This window comes from Symphalangus syndactylus, chromosome 14 (genome assembly GCF_028878055.3).
Source record: "Symphalangus syndactylus isolate Jambi chromosome 14, NHGRI_mSymSyn1-v2.1_pri, whole genome shotgun sequence".
In the NCBI taxonomy this organism is placed as follows: domain Eukaryota; kingdom Metazoa; phylum Chordata; class Mammalia; order Primates; family Hylobatidae; genus Symphalangus; species Symphalangus syndactylus.
In genome coordinates, this window is record NC_072436.2 from 17,238,843 (window position 1) to 17,251,107 (window position 12,265).

Here is a 12,265-nt window from a genome sequence, read left to right on the forward strand (position 1 = left end):
CTTCTGCAGGTCCCAGGCCTCCCGATGTCTCCCTCTCCACCCCGAGCATTTCCAGACCTTGGAGAGCCTGACTTGGGAAGGAGAAACTGGAATCAATCGGTTTACCGACCCCCTTTTCCCAACCGCCGCCTCCCCACCAATCACTCCATGTCCGGAAGGGGGCTGGGGGCTCCCGACTCTAGGAGACTCTGGGAGTCCTATGAGGCCTTTGAGAGAGGGGTGCGAGCGAGGCTGGAAGGAAAGGCCGGGCAGAGAGCGGAGTGGCTCGCGCGCATCTCTTCCGGCGCGGCAGGAGGTTGGCACTGCTGCCCCCCGGCGGGTCCCAGAACCGCTGGGCGCCCGCGGCCGCGCAGTCGGATTGTATTTCTGCGGGGCTCGCTCCCGGGCCTGGCTCGGGGCCGCCGCCGCCGCCGCCGCCGCCGCCCCTCCCGGCGCGCAGGCTGCTCTCCAGTCGCGGCCACGGGGTAGCGCTCGGCCCCCCTCTCCGCGTCTCCGCCTCCGCCGCGCTCGTCCCCGGCTCACGCTGCCCCCGCAGCTCCGGCTCGGCGCAGGCAGGAGCGGCTCTCTGGACGCCGAGCCCGGGAAGCGGAGGGAGGCGGGCTCGGCGAGCGGCGGCTGCGGCCGAGGCGCTGGGGCGGCCGTTGCTCCTCCGGCCCGGGAGGTCGGCTATCGCCGGGCGTCCGAGGGGGCGCCGCGTCCCCGGAGCCGGGGCTGCCCGCCGGGCTGTCCGTGCGTCTTCCCGAGAGCTCCGGCCGGGGCGCAGCGGAGGGCAGAGCCGCCGGTCTCCATCCTCGGGCCGGCAGGAGGCTCTGCGCCCGGGCGCCGGCGACAGCCCGCGTCGCGAAGCCCAGCACCCGCCCCCGCCGCCCGGCGGCTGGCGCGGACATGGGCGCTCAGGGCTGCGCGCCCGGCTCCGGGACCCGCAAAGTTTGCTAGCCGGCTGGGCGCGGAACCGAGGGCGCGCCTGGCCCCAGCGCCCCCCGAGGAGACCCGGCGTCTCCGGATTCGGCGCGAGGGCGGTGGAGCCCAGAGGGGGTGGTGCGGCCCAGCCAGATGCCGCCTGCAAAGTTAGAGAGAAGAAAACTTCAGCTCCAGGGAGATTCGGACCGCTATGCTCACCGCGCCCCCCGAAACCGGCGCCCCTAAAAGAACCCCCGCACCCGCGTCTGCCGCTGCCCTCGGCTCTGGCCGGGTCCCGGGGGCCCGGCGCCTGGAACGGCGGTGACTGCGTCGGACTGGAGAACCCAACCAGGGGGCGGGGAGGGGGCGGGCAACGTGGCCACGGGAGGAAGTTTCCTGAAGTTGTCCATTTATTCCGGAGCTCGGCCGGCGACCCGGCCGGATCGCAGAGGCCGCCCTGTTTGGGAGAAGTCGGAGTTAGGGTGCTAAGGGAGAGAGGCGCCCTAGTCCGAGAGGGCGGCCTGGCTTCTTTCTCCCTGCTCGCCCCCTCGCCTTCCGGGCGCGCTGCCGGCCTTGGACTAGTACAGAAGAGGAGGAAGGGTTGGGGTGGCCAGCGCTGCCCCTCCCGGGCATATTACGCCCCGGGGCACGGAGCCGCGTAGACTGTTTCCTGGGACGAAGCCACGGGGTATCGGACCCCACCAGGATTATAAAACAGGGCGGAGGGAAGGGAGACCCCGAGGACCCCCCTCCAGGCTGGTCACCATGTGGGGACTTTTGATCTGGACGCTGCTAGCTCTGCATCAGATCCGCGCGGCCAGAGCCCAAGGTAAGGAGGGACCCCCACGTGGGGACAGGGAGGCGGCTGGGAGAGTGGGCGGGGGAGGGGCGGCGGGAGCTCGCTGGCCTCACGGTGGCCTCCTGGACACCCGGCTTAGCCGTGGCAGAGCCCTCTCCAGGGAGTTTCAAGACACCCCATCTCCCAAGTTTTGGGGGCTCTTTTGGGGGTGGGGCAGTCTCTCCGAGACTTGTGGCTTCCGAATGGGGGAAGGTGGGGACGACCTGGGGAGGCAGAGAAGAGCCCAAGGTGAAGTGGGAGGGGCGCTCCCCTCCCCCCGTCTGCTGTGGCTGCCCTGCGCCGGCTTGGGAGGGGAGCGACATTCCGTGCCGGGCTCCACGCTCGGCTATGCTGAGCTTCCCAGACCGAGCTCCTGGTTCCCTGCTCGGTGTCTGCGGGGAAGGGCAGGGCCCCTGCCGGGCAGGCGATGGCCTCCCCGGTGCGAGGGAGTGGGGTGGGCGAGCGCTGGGAAGGAGTGAGATCGGGCGCTGGGTGCCGGGTTGCTCGCCCCGGGAGAGCAATTGCCCGGCTTGGCCACGTACGGGAGCCCGCCCCTGGCTGCCCGGCCGGCCGCTGGGGCTGGGGGTGCTTCGCTGCGCGGGCCTGGAGCCGAGGTCGCGGATGCAGCCGCGGACCCACCGGGGGGTGGTGCACAGGGAGGGTCTGAGGCCTCCCCTCCCACCCATCCACCCACACCCAGCATCCCCGCCCCTGCCTCCAGCCTCCGCTGTTCGCTCGATAGTCTGTGCAGCCGCTCGCTGCTGTGACCTGTGGCTGCCGGGAGCAGCCTCGCGGTGGAAAAGGGCTGGTGGCTTTGGGTTTGGGAGTGCTACGAAGGATCCGAGGTGCGATCTGCGCTGCCCGCTTCCTGAGGGTGGATGCCCAGACGTCCCTCTGGTCCCCGGGCAGGTCCCCGCGGTGAAGGGCGGCTGCACCGGCGGTTCCTCGCCTTTGGGGTTCGCCGATCCAGACAGTGGTGTCAGCGGTGTCCGAGCGGCGCCTGCTGGGGGCGGAGGGAGACGAAGCCTGGACTGAGCTCCAGGACTCGCAGGGCTAGGCCTTCACTCTCGCAGGCTCAGGAAGGGGCCAGACCCACCCTAGGGGGCCGGACTGTGGGGGCTGCAACCCACTCCCCACGCCGCCTCTTGGATCTTCAAACCTTCTGGGGAGAAGGGACCCCGTGCGCCCAGCGTCAGGCAATCCAGAGAGCCAAGATCAAAGAGATGAAAATAATCAGCTCTCACTCACAGGGCTGAGGGGAGGATTTTACGAGGTAATTTACGTAAAAGCACTTAGAAATTTTGTAGCGAGCCCTATAAATGTAGGGTAATAAAAGTTATTATTTTTATGATCATCATAAAATCTTTGAACAAGCGAGGACCTCAGAGGTCATCTTATTCTAGTAGCCATTTAACAGATAGGGAAACTGAGGCCAAATGGCATTAAGTGACTTGCCCAAGGCCACTCTGTGATCTGGGGGCAGAGGCAGGTCTGGAACCAGGTGAGTTCTGAGCCCCTCTCCCTCAAACCAGGACCGGCTGCATGGGGTCTCCTTGTCTAGGCCCCCTCTTTGAGGGGTCCCAGGAGGACCCTGATGCTGGCAGAATAGGAATGGGTTGTCCTTCATCCTGGAGCAGCCTCACAGTTGTGCTCTGGGATAACCAGTGTTACTAGCCAAAAGCCTGGACGGCGTGGAGGGACGGGATGCCAGCATCCGTCTGGACCCTTCTAACTTCATTGCTCTACAGACTTTCCAACAATGGTGTGATCTCCCTGGGCAGGTGGCTCTCCAATTCTTGTCTCATCTAGGACCAGGCCCTTATAGAGTACCCAGGGCACCTGATGGCCCCTGCTTTGGGGTCTTCATGTGTCCCTTCCTGTCCCACGTCCACACCTGTGCCATCCACTTGAGGCCAAGATCCCACCCCTCCTGCTGAAGTGAAGGCCAGGTGGCCCGCTGTCCCTGCGCCTCCTGCGGGAGGGGCTCCCCTGTCAGAAGCAGAGAAAGTCTCTGTGATTGATTCACTTCCTCTCTGCCTTTCTTGTTTGCTGGCTTTTTGCGTGTCAGGCTGCCCAGGTCCCCTGCTGCTCCACTCGTGTTCTCTGGCTCCGAGAGTGTTTTCCAGCCTCGAGCCCTCTCCTGCCATGTGTGTCCCCGGCGGCAAGCCTTGCAGAGGATTGTGGGAACGCGGTCCTAGGCTTGGCAGTGCTGGGTTTGGGTGTTGGAGGGGGTGGGATTAGGGCATGAGGTCCTTTCTTATCTGCTTTGGGGTTAGAGAGTGAGTTTCTTCCAGTCTCAGGCCATGACATTAATCCTTCGGGGGTAGCTGAAGCCACTAGCACTGTCATTTCTGAGCCCACAAGCCTGGTTCTCCAGGCATGGCACAGAACGAGGGACGAAACAATTGTTCCTCCCTTGAGACAAACTTCATATCGACCACTGTCACCAGATTTTATCTGAGCCTAGCCTGGTTGGTTTTTTTTTTGGGTGCTGGACCTGAGCGACATCACCTGGGTATACTGAAAACTAACATTTGACCATTGTCCCTATGCCGGATGGGTCACATGATGCAAACTCATTTCCCAAGCAAAGTGCAGTGAGGTTGTAGAAAGAGCATTGGCTTTGGCAGCAGAAAGAATGGGCCCTCATGATCTGGCCTTGCCACTTCGCTGCAGAGAGGCCTTCTGCAAGGCTCTTAGCCACTAAGAGCCTCAGTTTCCTCATCTGTACACTGGCGATAATAGCTCTTGCCTTGTAGAATTGCTAGGAGAATTCAAGGTATTCCAGGGACAGGGCCCCAGCCAGTGCCTGGCACATAGGAGGTACTTAATACATGGCAATTATTATTGTTGTTATGATGGTTTTAACACTAAGCTAGGAGTCCATGAAGAATGGTACCCTGCCACCCACCAATAAGACCTTGAATTCTTTTTCCTTACCCAGGAGGTTTCTTTAAATTCCTTCCGTGGCCACATCACTGTGTCTCAAAGAGTGGCCCTGAAGCACTTAGTTCCCAGGGAGTAGTAGCAATGCAGATTCTTGGGCTCCACTCCCAGACACTGATTGGAAAGGTCTGGGTGAGCCTGGAAGTCTTTTAACTAGAGCCTCGAGAGATTTCCCATGTGCTTGGAAGCTTGATTACTGCTGGAGGTCGTCCTGGCCAGCGTGAGAGGTTGGGAGGAGGGCAGGAGCAGCCGAGCCAGCTGGTCCAGAAGTTTCTTTCAAGAGAATCATGCCTGGGGGGAGAACAGAAGGAAGGGAATCTGAGCCGAGTGAACAAGGCAGTGGGGACAACCCTGAAAGAGGACTGGAACCCCCAGCTCTAGAGGCTTCTGAAAGGCTCCAAAGGGAGAAAGTTTAGTGCTGGGAGCTAATCACAATAAAAGCCAACAGTACACGAGGGAGCGGGATGAAAGTTTAATTACATGGTGTGGCTAAGCTGTAATTATTAATTACTGACAGCAAAAAATAACTTATTGATCAGGGCCTTTTGCTAATTACCAGGAGGCTGAGTGTCGTGCTTGCCTGGGGCTCAGCTGTCAAAAGCCCCACGCGAGAGTGGAATGGGGGTGTCCCTACTCTCCTGTGCCCCTCTTTCCCGCACCCCTCTTTCCCGCACCCTTTGCACCCCTTGGCTTCAGCGGGGGAGTCCGGAACATTCTGGCAGTGGTTAGGTGAGGGATACAGCTTGGTGCTTCCACTGGCTGCAGAAAATGGCCCCTGCCTGGGAGGAACAGAGTCAGGACCCCCACCCAGAGGCTACATCCCGCTGGCAGCCTGATACCTGCCTCGGAAATCCCACCCCCGACCCCCCCTCCCCCCCCACACACACACCCCACCCCCGCTTCATGCATTTGTTCGGCAAATATTTATCGACTGCCTCTCCCTCGTGTCCTCTACTGGAAGGCCGGCATAGGGGCCAGGAACCTTGTTCTACAAGGGAAAGGAGGCTGGGAAGGAGGCCAAATTCTTTACAGCGATCCTCTGTTTAAACAGCGCCTGAGTGGCTGACTTTAAAATGAAGTGTTAACCTGCATATTGGTCCGCATTTGACTTTGTACCACAGGACGCAGTCGGGCTGTAAGCTAACAAGGAGGGGGAGAATGGGCTGATCTTCTGTCCTAAGGACTAATGGGAATCATTGCTTTTGACTTGAAAGATACACGAAAAGTCATCTAGGACCGTCCTCTGCCCACAAGGCCATCTGGTCTCTGCTTGCATACCCTTGATGATGGAGGACTCACTACTGCTCAACACCAGCTGGTTGTTAGCTATGTTTTATGCTGATGAAGAAATTGTCCCTTTATAGCTGGTTTTCCTAGGATCTGGCTGTGGTTGAAGGGGTCCTCTGATTGGCTGGAGCCCTCTCCCTGTCCCTACGGACTCCCAGCCCCTCTGGGAGGCAGGAGGCTGAGTTGGAATTGATGTCAGGTATTAGTGTGCTCCCTGCGGGGTTTCTACCCCGCTCCCCCTGGAGCATGTTGCCGCAGACAGCCCTGGAGCTGCCTAAAGCGGTGGGAATTAGTCATCATAATTTGGGGCCTTGGGATGCCAACAGCAACAAATGGGCCAGCAGCAACTGGTGGCTGCGGCCCACTGCCTGTAATGGAAAGGAAAACAAGCTGGTTGCCGAGACACCCCGGGTGCCCCCTCCCCTAGGTGTCCCACCCCTGCTGTCCATGTGCTGGGCAGGAGGCAGAGCCAGTGGGCAGCGTTGAGCAAGGATGCTCAGTATCTCCGGGGGAAGCGAGAGAGGGGACTGCAGGGCTTATCCCCTCAGACTTCCCGGGCCCGGTGTCTGGACCAAAAAGCCTCTTGCTGAGCCCAGGGAGCCCTGGGGAGACCCTTCTCCCGCAGACATGGTGAATGGCTCCCAGCGTGGCTTCTGCCCCTTTGAATCCTGCCTGCATCACTGGGCGATGCTGAGCTGAGCCAGTTTTCTCATCTGTAAAATGAGTAAAGTTAAAAATAGTTGTATCTACCGGCTGGGCACAGTGGCTCACGCCTGTAATCCCAGCACTTTGGGAGGCCAAGGCTGGCAGATCACTTGAGGTCAGGAGTTCGAGACCAGCCTGGCCAACATGGGGAAACCTCATCTCTATTAAAAATAAAAAAATTAGCCAGGCGTGGTAGTGGGAGTCTATAGTCCAAGCTACTTGGGAGACTGAGGCAGGAGAATCTCTTGAACCTGGGAGGCGGAGGTTGCAGTGAGCTGAGATCGCGCCACTGTACTCCAGCCTACACAACAGAGCAAGACCCTGTCTCAAAAAAAAAAAAAAAAAAAAAAAAAAAAAAGATTGTTATCTACCTTATAGAATTGTCTTGGATAATCAAATGAGATTGTCCAGATCACTTTGAAAATGCCCTTTGTAAATGTTCATTTCTTATAATATGTCCATCACAGGCCAGGAGGATGTCCTGATCACTGCCCCTCTGCTCCCCAGACATGAACCACTCCTCCCGCCTCATCTCCTCACTCCCCCTGCACTCACTCCTGTCCCCACACTGACTGCCTGTTGTTCCTGGAACTCACCAGGCCTCCAACCTGGCACTTGCAGTTCCTGCCTTTCCATCAGTGGTGCCAACACCACCCAGATGTCTACAAAGTTCACCCTTGTTTCCTCCGGGATTTCCTCCTAATGTCTCTTATCCATCTCGGAGCACCCTATAACGTGGCATCTCCCAGCACCCACCCCCTCACTCTGCATCATTTTCTCCATTGCACTCAGCTCCAGCTGACATATATTGACTTGTTTGTTTGTTTATTATTGGTATCTCTGGAGGGCAGGGGCTTTGTTTCATTCACTGGTATATTTCTAGCCGCTAGGGCAGCGCCTCGCACATAGGAGGAGTCAGCATAATATGAAGAATGAATGAATGAATGAATGAATGCTTACTGGAGGCATACAGCCCACGGTCATCTGGCCCCTGCCAGCTCCTCCAGCTTCCTCCGAGGCCTCTCGCCCCATCTCCAGAGCTGATTGACTTTTTTTTTTTTGAGACAGAGTCTTGCTTTGTCACCCAGGCTGGAGTGCAGCGGCACGATCTCAGCTCACTGCAACCTCCGCCCCCCAGGTTCAAGTGATTCTCTTGCCTCAGCCTCCCGAGTAGCTAGGATTACAGGCATGTACCGCCACGCCTGACTAATTTTTGCATTTTTAGTAGGCATGGGGTTTCACCACGTTGGCCAGGCTGGTCTCAAGCTCCTGACCTCAAGTGACTCGCCCACCTCTGTCTCCCAAAGTGCTGGGATTGCAGGCATGAGCCATCGCACTTGGCTCACCCCATTTTCTTTTGCTTCTTCCCCAGTTTAGAATCTTTTTGTCTTCCCTTCCATCCTGAGCTCACGTTTGGTGCACAGTTCTGCTTGTCAGACATGGCAAGGTGCATTACAACCATCGTCTGCCTCAGTCCTCCCTATCACTCTGACATGTGGATAAAGCGAGGCTGAGAGATTAATCACTCAAGGCCTTCTAGCAGGGAAGTTGAGGAGTCAGGATTTGAACCCAGGCCTCTCTGGTCCCAACATCTGTCCTCTTTCTGCTGCTCCAGGCTGCCTTTGGCTTCCACAGCATGCGTCGCTGTTTTCCCAAGGAGAGGCAGCTATTCTCCAGAGAGATGCCCAGATAATTGTGCTGTTTGAAGACAGGCTGGTCCAGGGAGGGTGGTAGAGTTTGGAAAGAGGCCTTGGAACTCCCCCTCTTCCTCTTCCTCCTGATCCTCCTGGCTCTTGCCTCCACCCTGGCTGTGTCCTCACTAGGCCTTGACTTGGCAGAATATTGAAGGTCTTCTACTCTCCTCCTTGTCTCCATCTCTCTCTGGGGTTGGGATGCCCCAAAGCTATTTGAGGAGTTCCCTTAAGGTCACTTGGGGCATTCAGAACTGGCTTGCCAGTAACTGAGCCACACAAGTGCCTTCTAAATTGAACGAGGTGTGAGGGTGGGGAGGATGAGGGGAAGAAAGGCAATTAAAGTTTGATGCCATGTAGGAAGCTATTAGTGACCCAGAGGGGTGATGAAATTTTGATGATGTGACAGTCCTAATGGAAGGAAATATTATTTGCCATAACGAGGCTCATTCAGGGAATTCAGCATCTGGGGCAGACACCAGTGACTCTCAAGGGCCTCGTAAAGCCAGGACTCTGGAAATTTCCCCCTTCCCCGGGCACCTCCCTGGAGGTACAGATCTGGCAGGCCCAGAATCTGAGTAAAGGTCAAAAATATCACTGGGCACCTGAACAATTGGGCTGTCACCACATAATGTGAGTTAATTATGAATCTGGAGCCCATGCTTCATTTGCTGCTTTGAACTGTGAGAGCCAGTGCAGAAAGTGGCAGCAGGGGCCCAGGCGGGACAGCATAGAGCACCAAGAAACCTGAAATGGGCCGGCCGCAGTGGTTCATGCCTGTAATCCCAACACTTTGGGAGGCAGAGGTGGGCGGATCACTTGAGGACAGGAGTTCGAGACCAGCCTGGCCAACATGGTGAAACCCCATCTAAAAATACAAAATACAAAAATGAGCTAGGCATGGTGGCACGTGCCTGTAATCCCAGCTACTCGAGAGGCTAGGGCAGGAGAATTGCTTGAACCTGGGAGGCGAAGTTTGCCATAAGCCGAGATGGTGCCACTGCACTCCAGCCTGGAGGACAGAGTGAGACTCTGTCTCAAAAAAATAGAAACCTGAAATGTGGGTGACTCCCTGGGCTCAAATCCCACCTGTCATTTACTGCCTGGGTGACCTTGGATGAGTTACACACCCTGTCTGTGCCTCAGTTTCTTCATCTGTAAAATGGGGATAACAATTGGATTGTGACAGGGTTTAATGAGCTGTGCTAAGATCTTAAGACACAGTGCTCTGTGTATCAAACACTGAATAAGTGTTTGTCATGTGATTGTCCTTAGTATCTTTACCTTGGAAGCAAGGTCCGTTTGGGGCCTGCAGTTTGACAGGTGCCCCTGCCCCAACAGCTTTTGCTCCTTTTGTCTTTCATAGACCTGCCACTGGCATCTAAACTTCTGCTGTTAGGGATTTATTGATTTGGTTAAGACATTCTCTGTCTCCAGCTTAAAATGCAAATATGGCACAGAGAACCCACCTATTAAGCTGTTATCAGCTGTTCAGCCTTAAGGTGAATGTATTTATTGGATCCTGCCATAAAATCTCAAATGTATGTGGGTAGCTTTCATAGACATCGCATTTGCTCTTCACCCCAGTCTATGAAGGAGGTTGGCCAGAAACTATCAATGTTATTAACATTGTTAGTATGGAAGTTCAGAAATATTAAGTAACTTGCCAAGGTCGCTTGACTCGTAAGAAAGAGATGATGAATGTAAGTCAGCTGCCTCCCAGGCCATTGCCGTAGATCTGGCCAAGATACCCACATTCAGGAACTGTTTGCCATGCTGCTTTGGGCTGGTGGACCCAGGGTAGGCTCATTTGACCACAGGCTTCTCCTTAGCTTGGGTGGGCACAGGAGGAGGACACGGGGCAGCCTGGGCTGGCCTCTTCTTTCTGTAAGGATACTTGGAGCCCCCTCTTGATGTCCATAGGGTCTTAGTGATGGGGTCTGGATGCTGAGACCCGTCATATCACGCCCTTGCTCTCAGAACTCTGGTAGCTTCCCCACAGCTGTGGCCTCAACGGCAAACTCTCCACAATCTGGCCCTACGTGCCACTGCAATCTCGCCTCCACCTGTCCCCACGCCAGCCTTCCACCAAGCTCACACTGCCCTCCCCACCCTGCCAGCCCAATAGCACCTGCCTTTCTCCCCTTTCGAACCCCTGTTCTCCTCTCCACTGACCCCAAAAAGTCTAGTGTGAAGCCATCCCTGACCTCCAGCTGGGACTCCTCCTCCCAGTTGTTCCAGTCTAGATGTCTTGCTGGGCACTTTGGCCTTGTTGATTCTGAATTATCTTTTAATATCTGTGTGTAACTGATTTCTTTAATCGTGAACTCCTTGAGTTTAGATAATAACCCTTCATCCACAAGGACTGAGGTACTAGACGTAAATTATTTCTTGAATTAACGCACTTAATTCTTTCAAGCGTGCTAGGGAGGTTAATAGTGAAGTCAGAGAGATAAGATAACAAGTTCATGACTCTGCGTGGGCCTCAGAGGCCACAATGGAAGAGTCTCATTGGGTCCTTTTGGGCCAGGCTTTTAGCCTGTGTGGCCAGAAGTGTCCTCATTGGGAAAAAAGTGGGAAGGTAAATGCAGCTTTTCCAAACTCTTCCATGATGTTCCACTCATGGTCAGGAGGGTGGACACATGCCCTGGGGTGTCTGGCCATGCAGCCTGAAACCACCTACTATCCCATGACCTTTTCCTTATATATTTCTAAATTTTATTTTGTATTTAATTTTATATTTTTTGAGATGTCGGTCTCTGTCACCCAGGCTGGAGGGCGGTGGCGTAACAAGAGCTGACTGCAGCCTCAACCTCCTAGGTTCAAGCGATCCTCCCTCATCAGCCTCCTAAGTAGCTGGGACCACAGGTGTGCACTACTGTACCCAGCTAATCATTTTATTTTTTGTAGATATAGGGTCTCGCTCTGTTGCCTAGTCTGATCTCGAATTCCTGACCTCATGTGATGCTCCTGCCGCTGCCTCCCAAAGTGCTGTGGTTTCAGGTGTGAGCCACCACACCCAGCCTATTTTAGTTTTAAAATATGTGAATATGTGCATTCTACTCCATGGGCTATCTAAATTCTATCCCAACACACTAAGGATATGTTAAAGCCAGTCGATGCTGCTGGAAGATGTGGCTTGTCGTCCCCATGGCTTCCTGGGCCCCCTAGAACGTACGTCAAAATCTGGTCTCGAAAGACTTGAATGAGTCACAACATCTGTAAGATTCTAAGATGCTTTACATGTATATATTTAAGCTGTTTGTGTTTAAAATTTTCTGTGCTGTTTTCTAAAGCAGTTGGACCTCAAACATAGTTGAGTCACTCTACCTGTATTAGTCAGGGTTCTCTAGAGGGACAAAACTAACAGGACAGATGTATATGTGAAGGGGAGTTTATTAAGAGTATTGGATCACACTGTCAGAAAGTGAAGTCCCACAATAAGCCATCTGCAAGCTGAGGAGCAAGGAGGTCAGTCCAAGTCCCAAAACCTCAAAAGTAGGGAAGCCGACAGTGCAGCCTTCAGTCTGTGGCCAAAGGTCTGAGAGCCCCTGGAAAATCACTGGTGTAAGTCTGAGAGTTCGAAAGCTGAGGAACTTGGAGTCTGATGTTCAAGGGCAGGAAACCTCTAGCACGGGGAGAAAGACGGAGGCCGGAAGACTCAGCAAGTCAAGTCCTTCCACGTTCCTCTGCCTGCTTTAATCTAGCCATGCTGGCAGCTGATTAGATGGTGCCCACCCAGACCGAGGGCGGGTCCGCCTCTGCCAATCCACTGACATAAGTGTTACTCTCCTTTGGCGACACCGTTGTAGACACACCCAGGAACCATACTTTGCATCCCTCAATCCAATTAGGTTGACACTCAATATTAACCATCATCCTGCTTATGTGCTATGGC

The 12,265-nt window shown here is 55.5% G+C and overlaps 1 protein-coding gene across 2 annotated transcripts in view; it reads left to right on the plus strand.

Moving 5' to 3' along the window:
• The first annotated feature begins 516 nt into the window (after nucleotides 1-516).
• SDK2 (sidekick cell adhesion molecule 2) overlaps nucleotides 517-12,265 on the plus strand; it is a 306,801-nt gene continuing 295,052 nt past the window's right edge. For both annotated transcript variants that reach the window (XM_055242380.2, XM_055242381.2), the window contains exon 1: nucleotides 517-1,729. In XM_055242380.2, coding sequence (XP_055098355.1) covers nucleotides 1,666-1,729 — 64 coding nt within the window. In that variant the 5' untranslated portion in view covers nucleotides 517-1,665. The remainder of the gene's footprint in view (nucleotides 1,730-12,265) is intronic.